The sequence below is a fragment of the Colletes gigas genome, unplaced genomic scaffold (assembly GCF_013123115.1).
Source record: "Colletes gigas isolate AHSC1104 unplaced genomic scaffold, ASM1312311v1 Colletes_gigas_Sc00049, whole genome shotgun sequence".
NCBI lineage: Eukaryota > Metazoa > Arthropoda > Insecta > Hymenoptera > Colletidae > Colletes > Colletes gigas.
Window position 1 is genome coordinate 243,086 of NW_025106678.1, and position 16,861 is coordinate 259,946.

Here is a 16,861-nt window from a genome sequence, read left to right on the forward strand (position 1 = left end):
TGATAACAGTTAAATTATTTCTTTTCTACCGTGATTTTATGCGTACCTAAGAGGATGGAACTAATTATTATCGCAAGTTATTTTTAATATGATTTTACCTGGAGGAAAATAATTTTGAGTTGAAATTTTGAAACGCGTTTTTTGTCGGTTTTCTTATACGATTTTATATCTTCTAGCTATTTGACTTTCATTTTGCTCGTTAAATATTAAATGATAGCTATGATAAAAGGACGTTTCAAGCATGATCTATGATCTGCCATCGTTCTGAAAAACTTGCGTTCCTTTGCAACGCCGTGCTGCTTCTCTGAATACAAAAAACTATGCATATTCGCGTTTGATGTCGTCATCATAATTCTTGAACCATCTCCCACTCGAAAAATACGCAATTATTCGGAAAAGGTAATAATCAAACAGAACGAAGTCCAGATTGTACACTGAGTGAATTATAGTTTCAATAATAAAAATATAGTTTCGAATCAAAGTAAATGGAAACGCAGACAAATGGATATATTTTCTTAATACAAAGCTCGCTACTAATTCCACGATTATTCGTTAATTACAGCGCTAGTCGATACTTTTTCTTTTAAAATCGATTTCTTCGGTGTTCGACGAAGGGTGAGCTATCGAATTTTCCAGGGCAATGCAATTTTCGATTGTCAATAGTTTGAAACATTGTAATTCGAAAGTTTCGTCTTGTAACTTCTCGTGACTTCACGATGGCTCTATAGATTATAAATCCCTAACTCTTGAAGGGCTGCTTGAAAAGTTACGAAACGAAACGTCGAATATTATAACATTTCAGTTCATCGACCAATGAAAAACGAAATATTGCTGCGAAAAGTCTAGTAACGAACCTTTCTCGAACTATTTTTTAAAATAAGGATCTCTGTTGTTTCGTTCGAACGTCGACATAGTGTTGGTCGAAAGAACTGAATCTACCGAATATAGTTACAGTGTGACCGAAGATGGGAGAAGCGTCTGTGGGATTTGTAACAAGGTGTTCAACAAACCTAGTCAGTTACGGTTGCATATCAACATTCATTACTTCGAGAGACCATTTAGATGCGAAAGTTGCGCAGTTTCGTTCCGAACCAAGGGTCATCTGACAAAACACGAAAGATCTGTTTCTCATCACAATAAGGTAATTTAATTTTTTCATTCAATAAAATGTTTACCGAGTAATCGTTCAAATAAATGTTAATCGAACGTTTATATTACAGGTCAGTATGACTTCTACGTTCGGAGCAGCAACTACCAGCAATCCTAGACCATTCAAGTGCACCGACTGTAAAATAGCGTTCAGAATACACGGTCACTTGGCGAAACATCTTCGTAGCAAGATGCACATTATGAAATTAGAATGTTTAGGTAAATTACCGTTCGGGACGTATGCTGAAATGGAGAGGTCCGGCGTCAATTTGAACGACATTGATACTACCGACTGTGATAATAGTCTTACTAGTCTTCAGGTACGTAACCCGGTCGTTTAATTATTTTTTAACACAATTAAAATAGATTTTAATCTGCATCCAAGCTCAAAACGTTGTTTCTTTGAATAATCTCTTAGATTCTATTTATTATAACAGATTCGATCAGAATCCTTGTACCCGAAATAATAAAATTCGGCTTCGTGCCAAAAAATAAATTCTTTGTGACTAAGCTTAAGGGGTCATTCTGGTTTATCGGGCCGAAAAGTGAGGTAAATTCTATGAATTTTTTCTGATTTAAATACATTATATATTGAAATAAATACATGTAGTATTTATTGTACTATCTTTTGGCTTTATGAAAAATATTTTGTTATACATAAACAATTATTATTGTTAGTGTTCTATTAGCGTAAATATTTTATTGATATTAAATTACATTTACAACTAGCTTCATTGAGCTAACCAGCAAATTTGATGAACTAGAGACGTGGCATGCGCGCAGTAAACGCTCCGTAGCGTTGCCGCTTCCATTACATGTGATGTTCCTTCTTTACTTAACTCTGCAAATCGGTCGGTTTGTTCCTTTTTAGTCTTCTGTGTTGTGGTGCCTGATTTAGATCCTTGACATTGTCGTTGGGGTGATTTAATATTCGTTTCTTGTGTGCTGTCGCAAATTTGTCTATGTGTTGTTTGATATTATGTATGTTCAAATCATTATGAAGAGAGTCTGAGGTAATGTACCAAGGGGCGGCAGCAATAGTTCTCAGTGTTTTGTTCTGAAACCTTTGGATGATGTCTATGTTACTTCTCTTGGCACATCCCCAGAGTTGTATTCCATATGTCCAAATAAGAATGATAGCGACCTTATACAGGAGTAGTTTATTGTGTAGTGTAAGTTTCGATTTTCAACCAAGCACCCAATACATGGTTCTCATTTTGTGATTTAGTTGCATTTTTTTCTTTTTTATGTGGTCTTTCCATGTGAGTCTTTTATCCATGTGCAGACCAAGATATCTGACACAGTCCTTGATCTCGAGGTATTCGCTGTTCAGTTTGACTGCAGGGGACGTAATATGTCTGGTAGTAAATGTAATATGTGCTGATTTGTTTACGTTGATCTTAATTTTCCATTTTTTGGTCCATTCTGTAGTCTTATCAAGAACTCCCTGCAAGAATCGTGACGCCTCCGCAGGGTTTTCATGGGAAGATAAGAACGCAGTGTCGTCCGCGAATGTGGCCACGAGTACGTTTTCATCTGCAGGAAGATCTGCTGTATAGATTTGATATAATGTGGGACCTAGGACGCTACCTTGAGGAACACCCGCGAGTATAGGGTAGATTTTCGAGTATTTGTCGTTTTGATTGACCTGGAAGAACCTGTCATTTAAGTATGATTTTAGCAGAACATAGTAGTTATATGGAAGGTTTTGCCTAATTTTATATAACAAGCCCATGTGCCACACTATCAAAAGCTTGGTTAATGTCAATAAACGCAGCGGAGCATACCATGCGTTTCTCGAAACATTCTTCTATCACATTGACTATACGATGTACTTGTTCGATAGTAGAGTGTTGCTTCCGAAAACCGAATTGATGTTGTGGGATTATGCATTTCTCCGTTAATATTGGTGTTAGCCTGTTTAGCAGTAATCTTTCAAATCATTTTGACAAGATTGGTAACAGTGAGATAGGCCTGTAAGAGGTCACTTCTGTGGGTGGTTTGCCAGGCTTTTGAATCAGAATGATTGTCGCAAATTTCCATTGGATGGGAAAATACTGAACTCTCAGTATCGCATTATATATTTGCGTGATAGCTACTACACCTTTCTTTTTTGGTAATTCTTTTAACATTTTAGCGGTAATGAGATCATATCCAGGTGCTTTTCGGTCATTAAGTTTCTTTATTTCTTGTGCTATTTCTCCGGGAGAGAAATGTATGATGGGTTCGCAAGGTTGCGAGGGAGCATTAAGGAAGTTCGTGATGTCTCTGTAGTCGCTGTCGAGCGTTGGTATGTCATTCGGTGTGAAGATTGTAGATAAATGATTTGCAAAAGTATCGGCTTTTTCTTGATCGTTCCTGGCCCATCGGTTGTTTCCCATTTTTATAGGAGAGATGTGTTCAGTTGGCCTTTTCAATTTTTTTGTGATTTTCCACAAGGAGTAATTATCTTCCTGACGTGGAGACAAGCTTTGAAGGTAATCTTGGATGCGCTCATTTGTAATTTGGTGCAGCAGCTTTGTGAGTTCCCTGGTTAACTTATTTAGCGTTCTCTTATCATCAGGGTGTCTAGATAACTGCCATTTTTTCCTAGCTTTCCTCTTTTCTGCAATTTTAATTCTCACGGATAACGGATGGTTCATTGCGTGTTTATTTTCAGCTTTGGTTTCAGGCGTCGATTTATATGCTGCATCTTGCAGCGTCTTAGTTAGGAGTTCTACCGCCTGATCTAAGTTGTTTGCAGTTTTTAATGGGATATTTAGATCTATATTATTATTTATAAGTGTTCTGTAAAGAGACCAGTCTGTTTTCGAGTTTGTCCAATACGGCCGTTTTTCGTTGTCTACCAGTGTAGAGCTCAATGTGAGTATAATTGGCGAATGATCAGATGACAAGTCCAAGCTTGTATTTACCTCAACCTGGCTTAGCGAGATACCTTTGGCTATAAAAAAGTCAAGTAAGTCTGGTGTTTTCCTGGGGTCGGTTGGCCAGTAAGTCGGTTCACCGGTGCTGATGTGATTATACCCTTTTGATGTCATTGTTTTCTGGAGTTCTTTACCTTTTGGGTTGCTGAGTCTTGAACCCCATTGGGGGTGTTTTGCATTGTAGTCTCCACCTGAGATAAATCTCACACCTAGCGTGTTAAAGAATTGATCAAATTTTTCTTTGCTTATTGCATGTCTGGGTGGACAGTAGACTGCAGCAATGACGATTGTACTGTATGCATCTTTGATTTCGACACTAGTTGACTGTAGACAAGCTTCTTCGAATTTTGATGATTCAGAGTGCGATATCTTTTCGTTTATAATAATAGCAGTTCCTCCGTGAGCTGTTCCGTCTGGATGATTGGTGCTATATGTTTTGTACTTGTAAATATTGAAATAGCTTCTGTCAGTAAAATGAGTTTCAGAAATTAGGAGAATATCTATTTTATTTTGATTTAGAAATAATTCTATTTCCTGTTTGCGTTGCTGCAAACCGTTTGCATTCCATAAGGCTATTCTTATATTATCAGGCATTGTTATTTTCTGTTGATGAAGGCGGTAAGCAGATTTATAATCATGCTGTTTTGGTCCATTAATTGTTTGAAAAGAGACTCGAATTTCTGAAGGAGTTGATTTGACATTGTGTTAGTAGCATCATTATGGTCATGTTGGATAGTATTACCTTCTGTGGCTTGAGCGTAACTTATGTTTTCACATATACTATAATTTCTATTTACAATTGTATTTTTATCTGGCTTACCTCTTATTTCCTGTAATTCTCGATATACACTGCATCCTTTGTAATTTGCAGGATGCGGGCCGTCGCGCAATACACATTTTGCAGGAGTGTTTTTCTCCTTGGTGCAAGTATTTGTAGGATGATTTTCAGCACATTTCACGCAGTTAAATGGCTTGGTGCAATAACCCTTGGTATGCCCATATTTTTGACAGCGATGACACTGAGGTATCACGTTCTTTTTACGCGGTGGTACGACTTCTATTATAGTGTTAAGAAGGTGTTTTAATTTATAGATTTCTTTATTTTTCTCACCTGGTACTTGGTCTACAAAGAATAAAGGGAGTGATTCTTTCGTTTTCCAGCTACGTATATTAGTGACACTTCTGATTTCAAAACCTTTTTTTTCTAGTTCATCTTTAATATCCGTTGTTGGAATTGAGCTATGTAGATTTTTGATAACAACTCTGAAAGATCTTTCCTGACGCGGTTGATACGTGTGAAATGCTATGTTATTTCTTTTTAGGAAATGGACTAGTTTTCGGTAGGCGTCTGGTGTGTTGGTGTTTACTTTAACCGAGTCCGCAGACATTGATTTGCAGGAAAAATCTTCACTTATTAGGACAGTTTTAAAGCTTTCTAACATTAGTGGGAAGTTTGCTATATCGTTCATAAATATTGGAGGAGGTTTTTGTATTTTATTAGTGTTTTCATTGACATTCTCGGTAATTTCATCTTCTTGCATTGGTTCATTATTATTCAGCTCTGAAAATCTATTGAAGTTTTGTTTGCTGATATCCTGCAAGGCTTGTTTCTTTCTTGTGTAGTTATCTGATTGAACTGTATCTCCATTTCTTTTATTCCTCCGGGGTTTTACTTGTTGCCACGTGAGTTCTTGATCTGATATATTCGTATCGAAGTGTTGTCTAAATTCCTCCTGTTCCTGTAGTGGCGTATCTATGTGTATTACTCACCATTTCTGTACGTTGTGTTGTTCCGAGTTGCCGGCGTTGGCTGTGTGTGTGTGTGGGTCTGCTTATTTGTTGTGATTTCTGTAGCCATAATAGGTGCTCTTCCAAATATGGATTGTCCGTAATATGGATATGTAGAGTACGAAGTTGTGGTTACTGTATCACTTGCGCAAGTGAATATCGGTGAGGGAAATGCCCCTCCACTTCCTTGCTGCATTTTGCAATATCTTAACCGTTCGCTTATGTATATTTACACTCAAGGATCGCAACGTATACACGTCTGTACTCTCCGACGGTCCGCACGCGAATTCTTATATTTCTTGAATGAATTTCAATTAGTTCGGCAAAAAACAATTAATATTAACGCTCCAGATTAAATGTCAACTGCTAGGTTATATACACGCGCGTGAAGTAGCGTAAATATAACACTGAAAAAAAAACCTAAGTTGCTGGCGTAGGTGATTACAGTCTTCAGGGTTATCTGAAAGAAGAAAATGAACAAGATTTTTAATCGGCATGAATGTCGCTATCGCCAGTACCTCGTCGAACAATTTCTGTTAAAAAATAACAAAATGGCAGCGGTTAAAAGAAACGTAAAAGAAAAACAGCGTTTTTTTAGGTTTTTTTTTCAGCGTTATATTTACGCTAATAGAACACTAACAATAATAATTGTTTATGTATAACAAAATATTTTTCATAAAGCCAAAAGATAGTACAATAAATACTACATGTATTTATTTCAATATATAATGTATTTAAATCAGAAAAAATTCATAGAATTTACCTCACTTTTCGGCCCGATAAACCAGAATGACCCCTTAACAAACGAATTAACAAACGAAGTTATTATAATTTTGAAATTGAGAAAACACAGTCTTGATGAAATTGATCAAACATAAAATACCATGATGATGCACTGATGCAATAAGAATTCTGTCTATTAAATTTGTATATACAGGGTGTTCGGCTACCTCTAGCAAAAATTTTAATGAGCGATAGTAGAGGCAGAAATAAGACGAAAATCAAGAATACTAATTTGTTGATGGAGGCTTCGTTGCAAAGTTATTAACATTTAAAGTTCCGCCTGTAGAATGACAATCCGGTAAACAGCTGCGTTCGCGCGGACGGTTGCGACAGGCGAGTGCTAGTGGTTCTCACGCAGCATGAAAAATTCTGCTTACCGACATTATCGACAGCCTTAGATTTTTGTCCACTTATGGGAATGCGAACACCTTACGTTGAATAAGATTCAACCTGTCTTATGAAAATCCAGAAGGGCATATCAAAACTCGCCCGACGAGATTTTCACAGAGAAAGGGTGAATGCCAGTTCCAATACACAATGTTGTGAACAAAAATCACCCACATGCGATTATACACGCCCCACGATTGTCCACAGTGTCCACAAGTATCCACAAATAATCCTTTCAGGCACTAACCACTATGCAATTAAATAAACACGTACCGCGATTATGTTATTCGTGAATGTCTACGTGTACGTGTATCACGATTCTTCCGAGTTACTTACGAATAAAACTGTTATTAATTTTTCAAATACACTTCAATTTAAAAATGTAAAAAGGAATCGCAGGATAAATGAAATTTTCGCATCGATTTACGTTCACGGCGAAGAATGTAACAATACTAGCAGCTGACTGTGCCATCGATCGACGAGGTTCAGAGAAACATATGCCGAACAGGCCCCGATTCTACGTCACTCGCCTCGCTTATCTCTCTCACACACAGCGGAGACAAAGGGCAGCATCGGCACGTGTTCGGCCAGCTAGTCAGTCGTAAAACAGAATCAGTCAAGCTAGTTCATGCGACACATTTTAGACATATTTGATTCAGTTATGTATTAAGTAGCATGTAAGAAATACAGTGATATAAACAATCAGCGAATACTTATTAAATTCCTGTTTACATTTTTAAATTGAAGTGTATTTGAAAAATTAATAACAGTTTTATTCGTAAGTAACTCGGAAGAATCGTGATACACGTACACGTAGACATTCACGAATAACATAATCGCGGTACGTGTTTATTTAATTGCATAGTGGTTAGTGCCTGAAAGGATTATTTGTGGATACTTGTGGACACTGTGGACAATCGTGGGGCGTGTATAATCGCATGTGGGTGATTTTTGTTCACAACATTGTGTATTGGAACTGGCATTCACCCTTTCTCTGTGAAAATCTCGTCGGGCGAGTTTTGATATGCCCTTCTGGATTTTCATAAGACAGGTTGAATCTTATTCAACGTAAGGTGTTCGCATTCCCATAAGTGGACAAAAATCTAAGGCTGTCGATAATGTCGGTAAGCAGAATTTTTCATGCTGCGTGAGAACCACTAGCACTCGCCTGTCGCAACCGTCCGCGCGAACGGAGCTGTTTACCGGATTGTCATTCTACAGGCGGAACTTTAAATGTTAATAACTTTGCAACGAAGCCTCCATCAACAAATTAGTATTCTTGATTTTCGTCTTATTTTTGCCTCTACTATCGCTCATTAAAATTTTTGCTAGAGGTAGCCGAACACCCTGTATACAGGGTATTCAGCCAAGCCTGGGAAAAATTTTAATGGGAGATTCTATAGGCCAAAATGAAACGAAAATCAAGAATACCAATTTGTTGATCGAGGCTTCGTTAAAAAGTTATTAACGTTTAAAGTTGCGCCTGCAGATAGGCAACCTGCGCACAACTGCGTGCGCGCGATAGAGGTTCTCACTCAGCGTGAGAACTACAGGTGGAACTTCAAACGTTAATAACTTGTTAACGAAGCCTCGATCAACAAATTGGTATTCTTGATTTTCGTCTTATTTTGGTCTCTAGAATCTTCCATTAAAATTTTTCCCAGCTTTGTAAATAGAATTTTTTAATTGTTTTTGTACGATACCGATATTGTAGAGGATGAATTTCTTTCGGCAGATGCTGGCTCAGAGACTTTGCGAGAAGGATCCTAGTAAAATAGGGCAATGGGATTCGGAGGCGATTCCAAGCCAGGTAATCAGTGGAGGCGAGACTTCGTCGGACGAGGGTGAGCCAATACCGCAGCATGCGATGCATCCGTGCCCTGTAAAAGTAACAGCAGACGCAAATATGTCTCGATCATATCATGTGCCAATCATCGAAGATCCAAAGTCTGATGTTCACATTGGGAATTCACAATTTAAGCAACAGGGACGGGAGTACGGCGTCAAAGAGAGGCCGAATCAGCCCACATTTCCGGTGGACGATGTAAGGCCGGACGAAAGCATGCAATCATACAAGTGCCAAATTTGCACGGTGTCTATGCGTACTATGAACGAGTTACAAGTACATTGTTTTGTTGAACATAATATCGAATCGGAGTCTAGTACAAATATACATGGGGATAGGGGTGTGGACAAGTGTAGAGAGAAAGAGAATACTCAGAAGAAAGTTGCGGACGAGTCTGTAATAAAGGAAGATCACAATAGACAAAAAGTTGAAGACACATAGTGCCAAAATGATACAGTGAACCAGGAAACCAGCGGTGAAGTTGTTCGAACGAATTCGTTGCCGTGCCGATAAAATAGTTGTAGTAAATATATGCCATCACGTTTCGAAGGAAAGCTGCCCTGAATCGAGGATGTTTTCCAACGCTCGTTGTTGCCAATCGAGAATTGTAATAATCTTCCAAGTATTAAAAAGGTAATTATAACAGACTTCGTTAAACAAAAGTTGTGCGTTACGACGATGTACAGCAAATTTTGGTAGCAATAAGAGTTTTGCTACTTTTACCATATAAATCTGATTTATTTAATATTTTAGTTTGTGCATTTACTGACCAGTAAATCTCGTGCACATCGAAAAAGAAAGAACTTTATATCTTCCTGTATGAAATTTGAAAATTGAATCATCGAAACAGCGACACTTGACGTCTTAAACATATTTTTTAAATAGCTACAACTTTATTGTAGAAAGGGAATCGGAATTCTATTTTTTTTTTAACAATATGTTTAACTGTTTTTTCAATTTCACTCGGTAATGTTTTGATAAAAAGGTTGCCCTTTGATTTAGTTTTAATGTCATGAAAATTTATAATGTTAAGTTCAAAGATCAGTCTTCCCTGTTATATGAAATCTGTTCCTTTTGGTTCTGTTTTTAGTGTTTTGTATTTAGTCTTTCCAATAGACATAAGGTTTTCTGTAAATTGCTACAAAATGGCGGTTTCACTCTTGTTCTTCCTGCAAAGAGACACAACAGACCAACCACAAAGAAAGTATGATCTTCAAATTCAGCATAATGTGTACTGCGATCCAACAATAATAAAAATGTATATATCGATTTATACCAGTAAAGCATACAAAATATAGAGTAGATAATATTTAAAACTAGTATATACCAGAATACGCAATGCGTTTCTCTATTTAAATTTAATTAAATATTTCTTTTTTAATTTTGTTGAATCTCATTTTTCTTTTTCTTTTTTTTTGTTTTATTGTTAATCAATATCGTTACTAAAGAATCACAGAAAAGGGATTTCCGTCTACGTACGCGTTCTTCACATTGTTATAGCATTCAATGCAATAGATGTTTAATTGTTGTTCGTATTGTTTAAAAATACATAATGATAACGTATATCCGATATCACCGAATTCTCGCTTCCGATTGTTGTTGTACCTCAAGGCCGGTGTTGAAAGTTCGAATTTAAAACTTGTTGAGCTTCCCTTCGAAATTTGATGGAATGTAACTTATAAGAGCATAGTTCTCATACGTAGTGAAAATATGATATTTATATACAATAGTCTTGTATCAGCATGAGGTGCAATGGACTGGCATGTGATTCTGTATTTAAAGTGCAACTGTTGCGTTCAACATTGAAGAGTATTCTAACATTAAAAATTAATATTATATCTTAATTATTGGTACATGAAGTATACACGAAACACGCGCACGCGTACACACATACACACAAACATTGAGCGAGAGAGGGGTGAGTCGGCAGAAACTAAAATTATAAACATACCTGTTGGTTTCGGTGATACGAAAAAATTCACCTTGAATTATCAAAGAGTGATAATTCAAACCTTGAAAAAAAATGATTTTTTTTTACGTACTGTGCGTTGTTGCTTCGAATCGATCATTTTCTTCTTCAAACCTCGGATCACCGAAAGCAACAAGTACATTTGCAATTTTAGTATCGGATAACGCATCCTGTATATACTTGTATGATATTAGTATGAGCAATTACGAGAATCATTGTTGACATAAGAGAAGATGTGTTTGTATATATTTATGTGTAATATAATGAAACCATGTTAGTCTTTATTATAATTTTAAGTGATCCGTAATGGGGAACAGAATCGGTTATTCGGTCATTATTGTACATTTTGTTAATTTCAATGCATCATCTTTGTGCCCTGCAATCCTCCTACTCGTCTTTCCGGGATACGTATGTATTACAATTCTTCAAAAACAGAGTTACAAATTCGATGGAAATAATTTCGTATCGATGGGGGAAAAAAAAGAAATGTACAAATACCGATAATTCAAAATTCCATCTTCAATATGTATGGACGAACATACAAACGCCCTGATGCAAACGAAAATATTTTATAACTTTGTGTACCAGTGCCAACAAAAAGTTCTGTCAGCTTATATGTACCAATATTGTTGTAAGTTAAAGGATAAGTTCAGCGATAGAAGTAGAACTTAACGAACAACTGAGGTTTGTTGTATACATATTTTTGCTAATTTCATAAATTCCGACGATAAGATAAACGAATAGCGGATAAAATCGTAGCGGTAATGAAAATCATTATTCGAGTAATATTTTGCTAACTATTAAATACGATTATTTCCTGACTCTGTTGACGATTGGTATGAAACGTTAATACTTTCTAGTAAATTTAAGCGAACTTTACCGATGGATCGACGATCGTTATCGGCGAGCTGGATAACCGATTTCCTGATCTTGCTTAAAACAGTTAAGGAGCAACATACCTTCCACGAGAGACAGCTATTCTATCTTATAATTATCTATATAGTATACAGCACCCAGTTTTTAACATCTCATTCAAGCACGACATGTCTTTCCTACTGCATAATCAGATTTGAATTATCATAATTTGTACCTAGATGTGCTTGAGACGAAGTAGTAGACGAATAGACCGACCGCACAATCGTATACATTTGAGGTCCAGTTGAAGTGATTGTCGCCAAACAATATCAATGTAGTATAATTTAATATAGCATTTGGTGTATATTCATTCTAATGCTATCGACTCGGATTACAAGAAACCATGTATGAATTTCCAAAGCGTGCACGTGTGTATGTCCATAATGGCCAAGCCAACGATGTTTGTATTTTGGAAGAAACGACGAGACAAGCAAACAAACAAAAAGAAAAAAAAGTAACTTTTGCATTGAAATTAATATTTGATAAGGTATACTAGAAGGGAAAAGGAAAAAAGAATTCCACGGAAGAAGAATATTTTGGAACGTAGCTAAAGCCAAATTTCGTACGGTGTAATATTTATCTCTTCGCTATCTTGTATGTGATTACCAAGGGTAGTTCTTTCAGATTATGATTCTGGATATATTTTCGAAACGATTGTTTTTTCTAGAAGTATCGCACTACTTTCATGAGCATACATAACAAACCGTCATTTACATATCAAATCTATTGATTTAGATTAAGGGACAATGGATACGATCACTTTTCATCATTTGTATCCTACAGTAGAGAACAAACAATTCGATATAAAATAAATTTATATTATATTGGAAAGCCAACTTGATTTTATCCAAGACGTCGTTGTTCTATTCGAAAATATTTTTTTATCACTTACACAGAGATGTTCGGTTAAACCCGTAGAAAATTTTTACGAACAATTAAGTATATGATATTCAAATTCATTTATATATTATACGTTCATTAGATAACTGATAATCGAGAAAATCGTGTAAACGTTATTTTAAAGCCGAATAGGATATAAAATTAACAGAGAAGAAACTATAAACAAATTTTAAAGTACTTGATACGTGCAAAGCATTTATCATCTAAAATAACTCATATTCTACGAGAACTATTAAGTCGTAAAAGATTTTTTACTTTAACACTTTGACTGCCACGTCACCCATATATATGGGTGACAGAACTTTTAACAGTAGAACTATAACAACGAATTCTCAAGTTGAAATGTTAAAGAAAATAAATTTTAATGGGGTCACAAAAGTAACTGCTACAACTTTTTAAGTTGTGTAGTGTACAATTGCATAAAATGAAAGTTTTTTGGTCTCGTGAACAATTTTAGGATTTTAGACTGGCAGTTAACGTGTTAAAGATATCTACTTATAAATAACGAATATGCTATCATTACACAATCTGCAATTTTTTCAAGAATTTCTGTATAAGACGACCATAGAATTATCTTCCATTAGTATTCTAAGTATCCATAGATTTTCATCGACCAGTGAATTCCGAAATTTCTTTAAAAGTATTTTACATACTTAATTATACATTGTTATTTAAATGTTTAGATACTTCAGCCTTTTAAGCGCGAAGAAGCCAAATTCTATTGTCTTCCATTTTCACGAAAATTTCAAGACTCCCAACATTTTCAGGATTTTTGAAATGAAAATATATAGATCTCGCTGATTGAGAACATTTGTATTAGGAGTTTTAAAATATGAAATCGCACTCCTAGACGAAAGTACCTAGTATTACACAGAGAACTTTATATCGTTTATTATATACTATAGTCATTTCTTTTAAAGCACAAACGATCTTAAAGTTTAAAATAATGTGTAAAAAAGAGAATCGATACTGTGTAACATTCTCTTTAAATTTCATACTCTTTCGAACGAAGAGAAAAACGAACGCGAGTTATTATAGATGATAAATCGTTTTGCCTTGCATATTATCGTATCGAAAAATTCTGTAAGAAGTTGGCTTGGCTCCTTCCAAACACAGTATTAGAAATCTTAAGAACAAGCAGGATTAGAATCACGATGCGTGAATTATTTTTAATCGAACTGTTTTACGAGAAAATACTTCAAAAATTATCAGCTTTTGTCATCTCGTTTAAGTTGAATTTCTGAAACGGCCCCTACCTTTTTACTGTTTTATAATAAATATATTGACGGTAAGGCAAACAGTTGGCAGGTTGGTATTTTACATATATTATAAACGATGTAGGCCATTAAAAATTGTATAAATAATTTTCTGAGCGCGTAATCTAAATTGTGCTCGTGTACCGTTCTATCGTATGCTTTTGTAATCAGTTGCTAGATCATTAAAATATTTCGGGTTTGAGAAGTTAATCGATGAGATAAAAAAAAAAAAAAAAAAGAAACAAAGAGGGTACTTTAACAGAAACCAATCGAGCGTCCGCTCGTGAATATCAAACAATGGGACCGGAGTAAGATTTTATAAAATGTACACAGAAACGTTAAGAACATTGGCTTTTATGAAGTGTGAGAATGCCAACACTTTGCTAGTGTCACTGTCACTTTTCTTCCTGATTCTGTGACTCTGTTGAACTACTGATGAAAATGTAATTTATTTATTGTAAATAAAAAACATATATTGCTTAAAATGTTTTATATTACATGATCTGCATTGATAGATAATCGACGAAATTTTGGTGAACAATGTGAGAAAAAAAAAAAAAATAATCGTTTTAAAAGTTTATAAAGAGCTATGAAATATATTTGGATTAATATTGTTATAATTTTCTAAGGTAATATTGCAAGCATAAAAGTACAATTTTATGAATAATGTGGGATGGGAATAAATATTTAATTTGCAATAACATTGTGTATTTTTTTATTAAAAAATATGACCTTTACATTAAACGTTAATATATACATAATACTAAAACATTCTTCAAAGTTGCAGCATCTTCTTTATTCATATCCTTAATTTTATAACATTTGCTTACATATTACCGGGCATCGAATACAACAACTAAGAATCATTGTTAAGGAAAATAAATAGTTCGTTGACCTTATTCAGTATGCATACGCGATTAGGTATTTTATTAGCTAAACTTTGTTGATAAAAGGATACGTCTCTTGGTACGTTTCTTGTACATAATTCTGTATCCACACTCCCTACATCGGATTGGATCCCTGGGACGTATTTCGTTGTCGTGATGACATTCTACGAGTATAGAAATTTTTTGTTTATTATAAAAATTATTTTTTTTATTACCACGCAAACGGCGACTTTTTCTAATTTGGCACAACGCGTACATAACGTTTGTATTTCCATATGTATACTATATATAAAGTTTGTAAATATAATTATTACATTTTATCATATCATTACTGGGTCAAAATGATCTAATTCTGATTGTAAAAGGTTTAAATTAACACGTAGATTAGAAATAATCATGAGTAGCTACTAAGAGTAAAAGAACTGATAAGAAATATCAATTCAAAATCAACTATATATATTTGGTGCCTGAGAACAATGTATCCAGCATCTTCAGGGGCCATTTATTCTTTTTATGCAAATAGCAAGCCACAAACTTCTATACCAACCAAGATGCCTGCTCAAAAAATACAGAATCTTAGTTGGTACTAGAATTGGTAACTTTCTACATGCATAGAAACAATTAAAGGACCCTAGTAGCGACTGAGATGCATTCTTCTCAAAATAAACCAGCTATAGTTGGACTATACTTCTGAAAATACAAATAAAAATTAACCTGTTAGAAGAGATCTATTATAAAGTTCTTTCTTAATTATGGATATGTTGAATCCTGGGAATATCAGAACTGAATACATAAAAAACAATTAATTAGTGGCTCTGTGTTTGTTTAAGCTTTTCTATTTTGTTATGTAGGTTCCATTAAGTAACTGGGATAATACTTACATTTTTAAAAACACAATTACATACAAATCTCTGAAAATATAACACAGAAAAAAATATTTTTGCATCACACTAGAAACACTAGAAACGTATTATGCACTGTCTTCATAAAAAAAATTCTTTTCTTGCATGCAACACTATTTCGAAATTTTTGTATAAACCAAATCATCTTTATAAAAATAAAGGTAAATTTAATTTGGTATTGCTTGCAGAATATTGTAACATTCAAGGTTACTCAAAACACATATTTCATGTTAAAAACATTTATAACAGATTAAATGATAATAAATTTGACAATGTACTATCTACATATTTTCATTAACGATACTGTCATTTTATAATTTTGTTTTGACGGAAGATTTCATGTTTATGTATACAAAGAAGGAAAAAGTGAGGTTAAAAGTGGCTATATGTAATTTTAATCATACCTCCGCAAATATACACCATAGCTTGCTTTGGGGTCGAGTCTGATTTGCTAGATTCCATTTTAAGTGAATACTCGTATTTTATCGCACAATACTTTAAATGAACATTAAATAACTATTTATGTATCATCTGAACGCTTGCAAACTTGATAATGTCGTATTGACGATCAAGTTAGTGTCCATATAAAATGACACAACTAGTCAAATGAACGTTTCGAGCTTTTGATTATTGACCGAGTTTTATATACTACTTTATCAACAAATTATTCCAGATAATTTAATTATACCATAATACGATAATATTTATTAATATTACTCCTAATAAATTTTTAATATTCTTAAATTCTTTTATGGATTTTCGAAATTCTTCTGCATCTTACAAATGCATAAAATAACTAATTTTTGCATTTATCAATGGTTTTTCGACTGTTACCTCATGAAAGTAATAAAGAGTTGTATTGAAATAATATTTTGAAAAATAAATTCAAGCATTTATTGTAATAAATTACTTCTAATAAACTCATTCTATGTTTTATTCGAGGTTTAGATGTGCATTATAATTTTGCATTATAAAAAATACACACATGTTATTGTGCAACAAAATGGCGACCAAAAAGTCGGAAAAAAATTACCTTGAGAGAGAAAAAACATGAATCATAATATTCTTAGCTGTAAACCAAACAAGTTTGTTCCGACATATTTTTTCGTATCGCAAAATAATAAAGATATTAATATATGTATATGCATATATGAT

General features: G+C 34.4%; 2 protein-coding genes across 5 annotated transcripts in view; one reads left to right on the forward strand and one right to left on the reverse strand.

Moving 5' to 3' along the window:
* The window catches only part of LOC122403346, a 48,325-nt gene extending 36,832 nt beyond the window's left edge, over positions 1–11,493 (forward strand). For 2 of the 4 annotated variants that reach the window (XM_043406827.1, XM_043406829.1), the window contains exons 6-8: positions 949–1,141; positions 1,221–1,469; positions 8,767–11,493. In XM_043406827.1, coding sequence (XP_043262762.1) covers positions 949–1,141; positions 1,221–1,469; positions 8,767–9,318 — 994 coding nt within the window. In that variant the 3' untranslated portion in view covers positions 9,319–11,493. The remainder of the gene's footprint in view (positions 1–948; positions 1,142–1,220; positions 1,470–8,766) is intronic. The other 2 variants (XR_006259614.1, XM_043406828.1) reach the window with 2 other exon arrangements.
* Positions 11,494–14,648: 3,155 nt separating this feature from the next.
* On the reverse strand, positions 14,649–16,267 carry LOC122403339 (DNA-directed RNA polymerases I, II, and III subunit RPABC4). Its single transcript, XM_043406820.1, has 3 exons — positions 16,111–16,267; positions 14,876–14,968; positions 14,649–14,773 (listed from the first exon to the last, which is right to left on the reverse strand). Exons 1-3 carry the CDS (start codon positions 16,166–16,168, stop codon positions 14,751–14,753), a joined length of 174 nt encoding a protein of 57 aa, XP_043262755.1. The 5' UTR covers positions 16,169–16,267; the 3' UTR covers positions 14,649–14,750.
* Positions 16,268–16,861: the final 594 nt, after the last annotated feature.

Bases quoted from the DNA above. Each gene is read 5' to 3' on its own strand.
- LOC122403339 (XM_043406820.1), bottom strand. From the start codon at position 16,168: ATGGAATCTAGCAAATCAGACTCGACCCCAAAGCAAGCTATGGTGTAT. The intron at 14,969-16,110 runs GTATGATTAAAA...CTATACTCGTAG, and splicing joins TATGGTGTATATTTGCGGAG to AATGTCATCACGACAACGAA. The intron at 14,774-14,875 runs GTATCCTTTTAT...AATGATTCTTAG, and splicing joins CAAGAAACGTACCAAGAGAC to TTGTTGTATTCGATGCCCGG.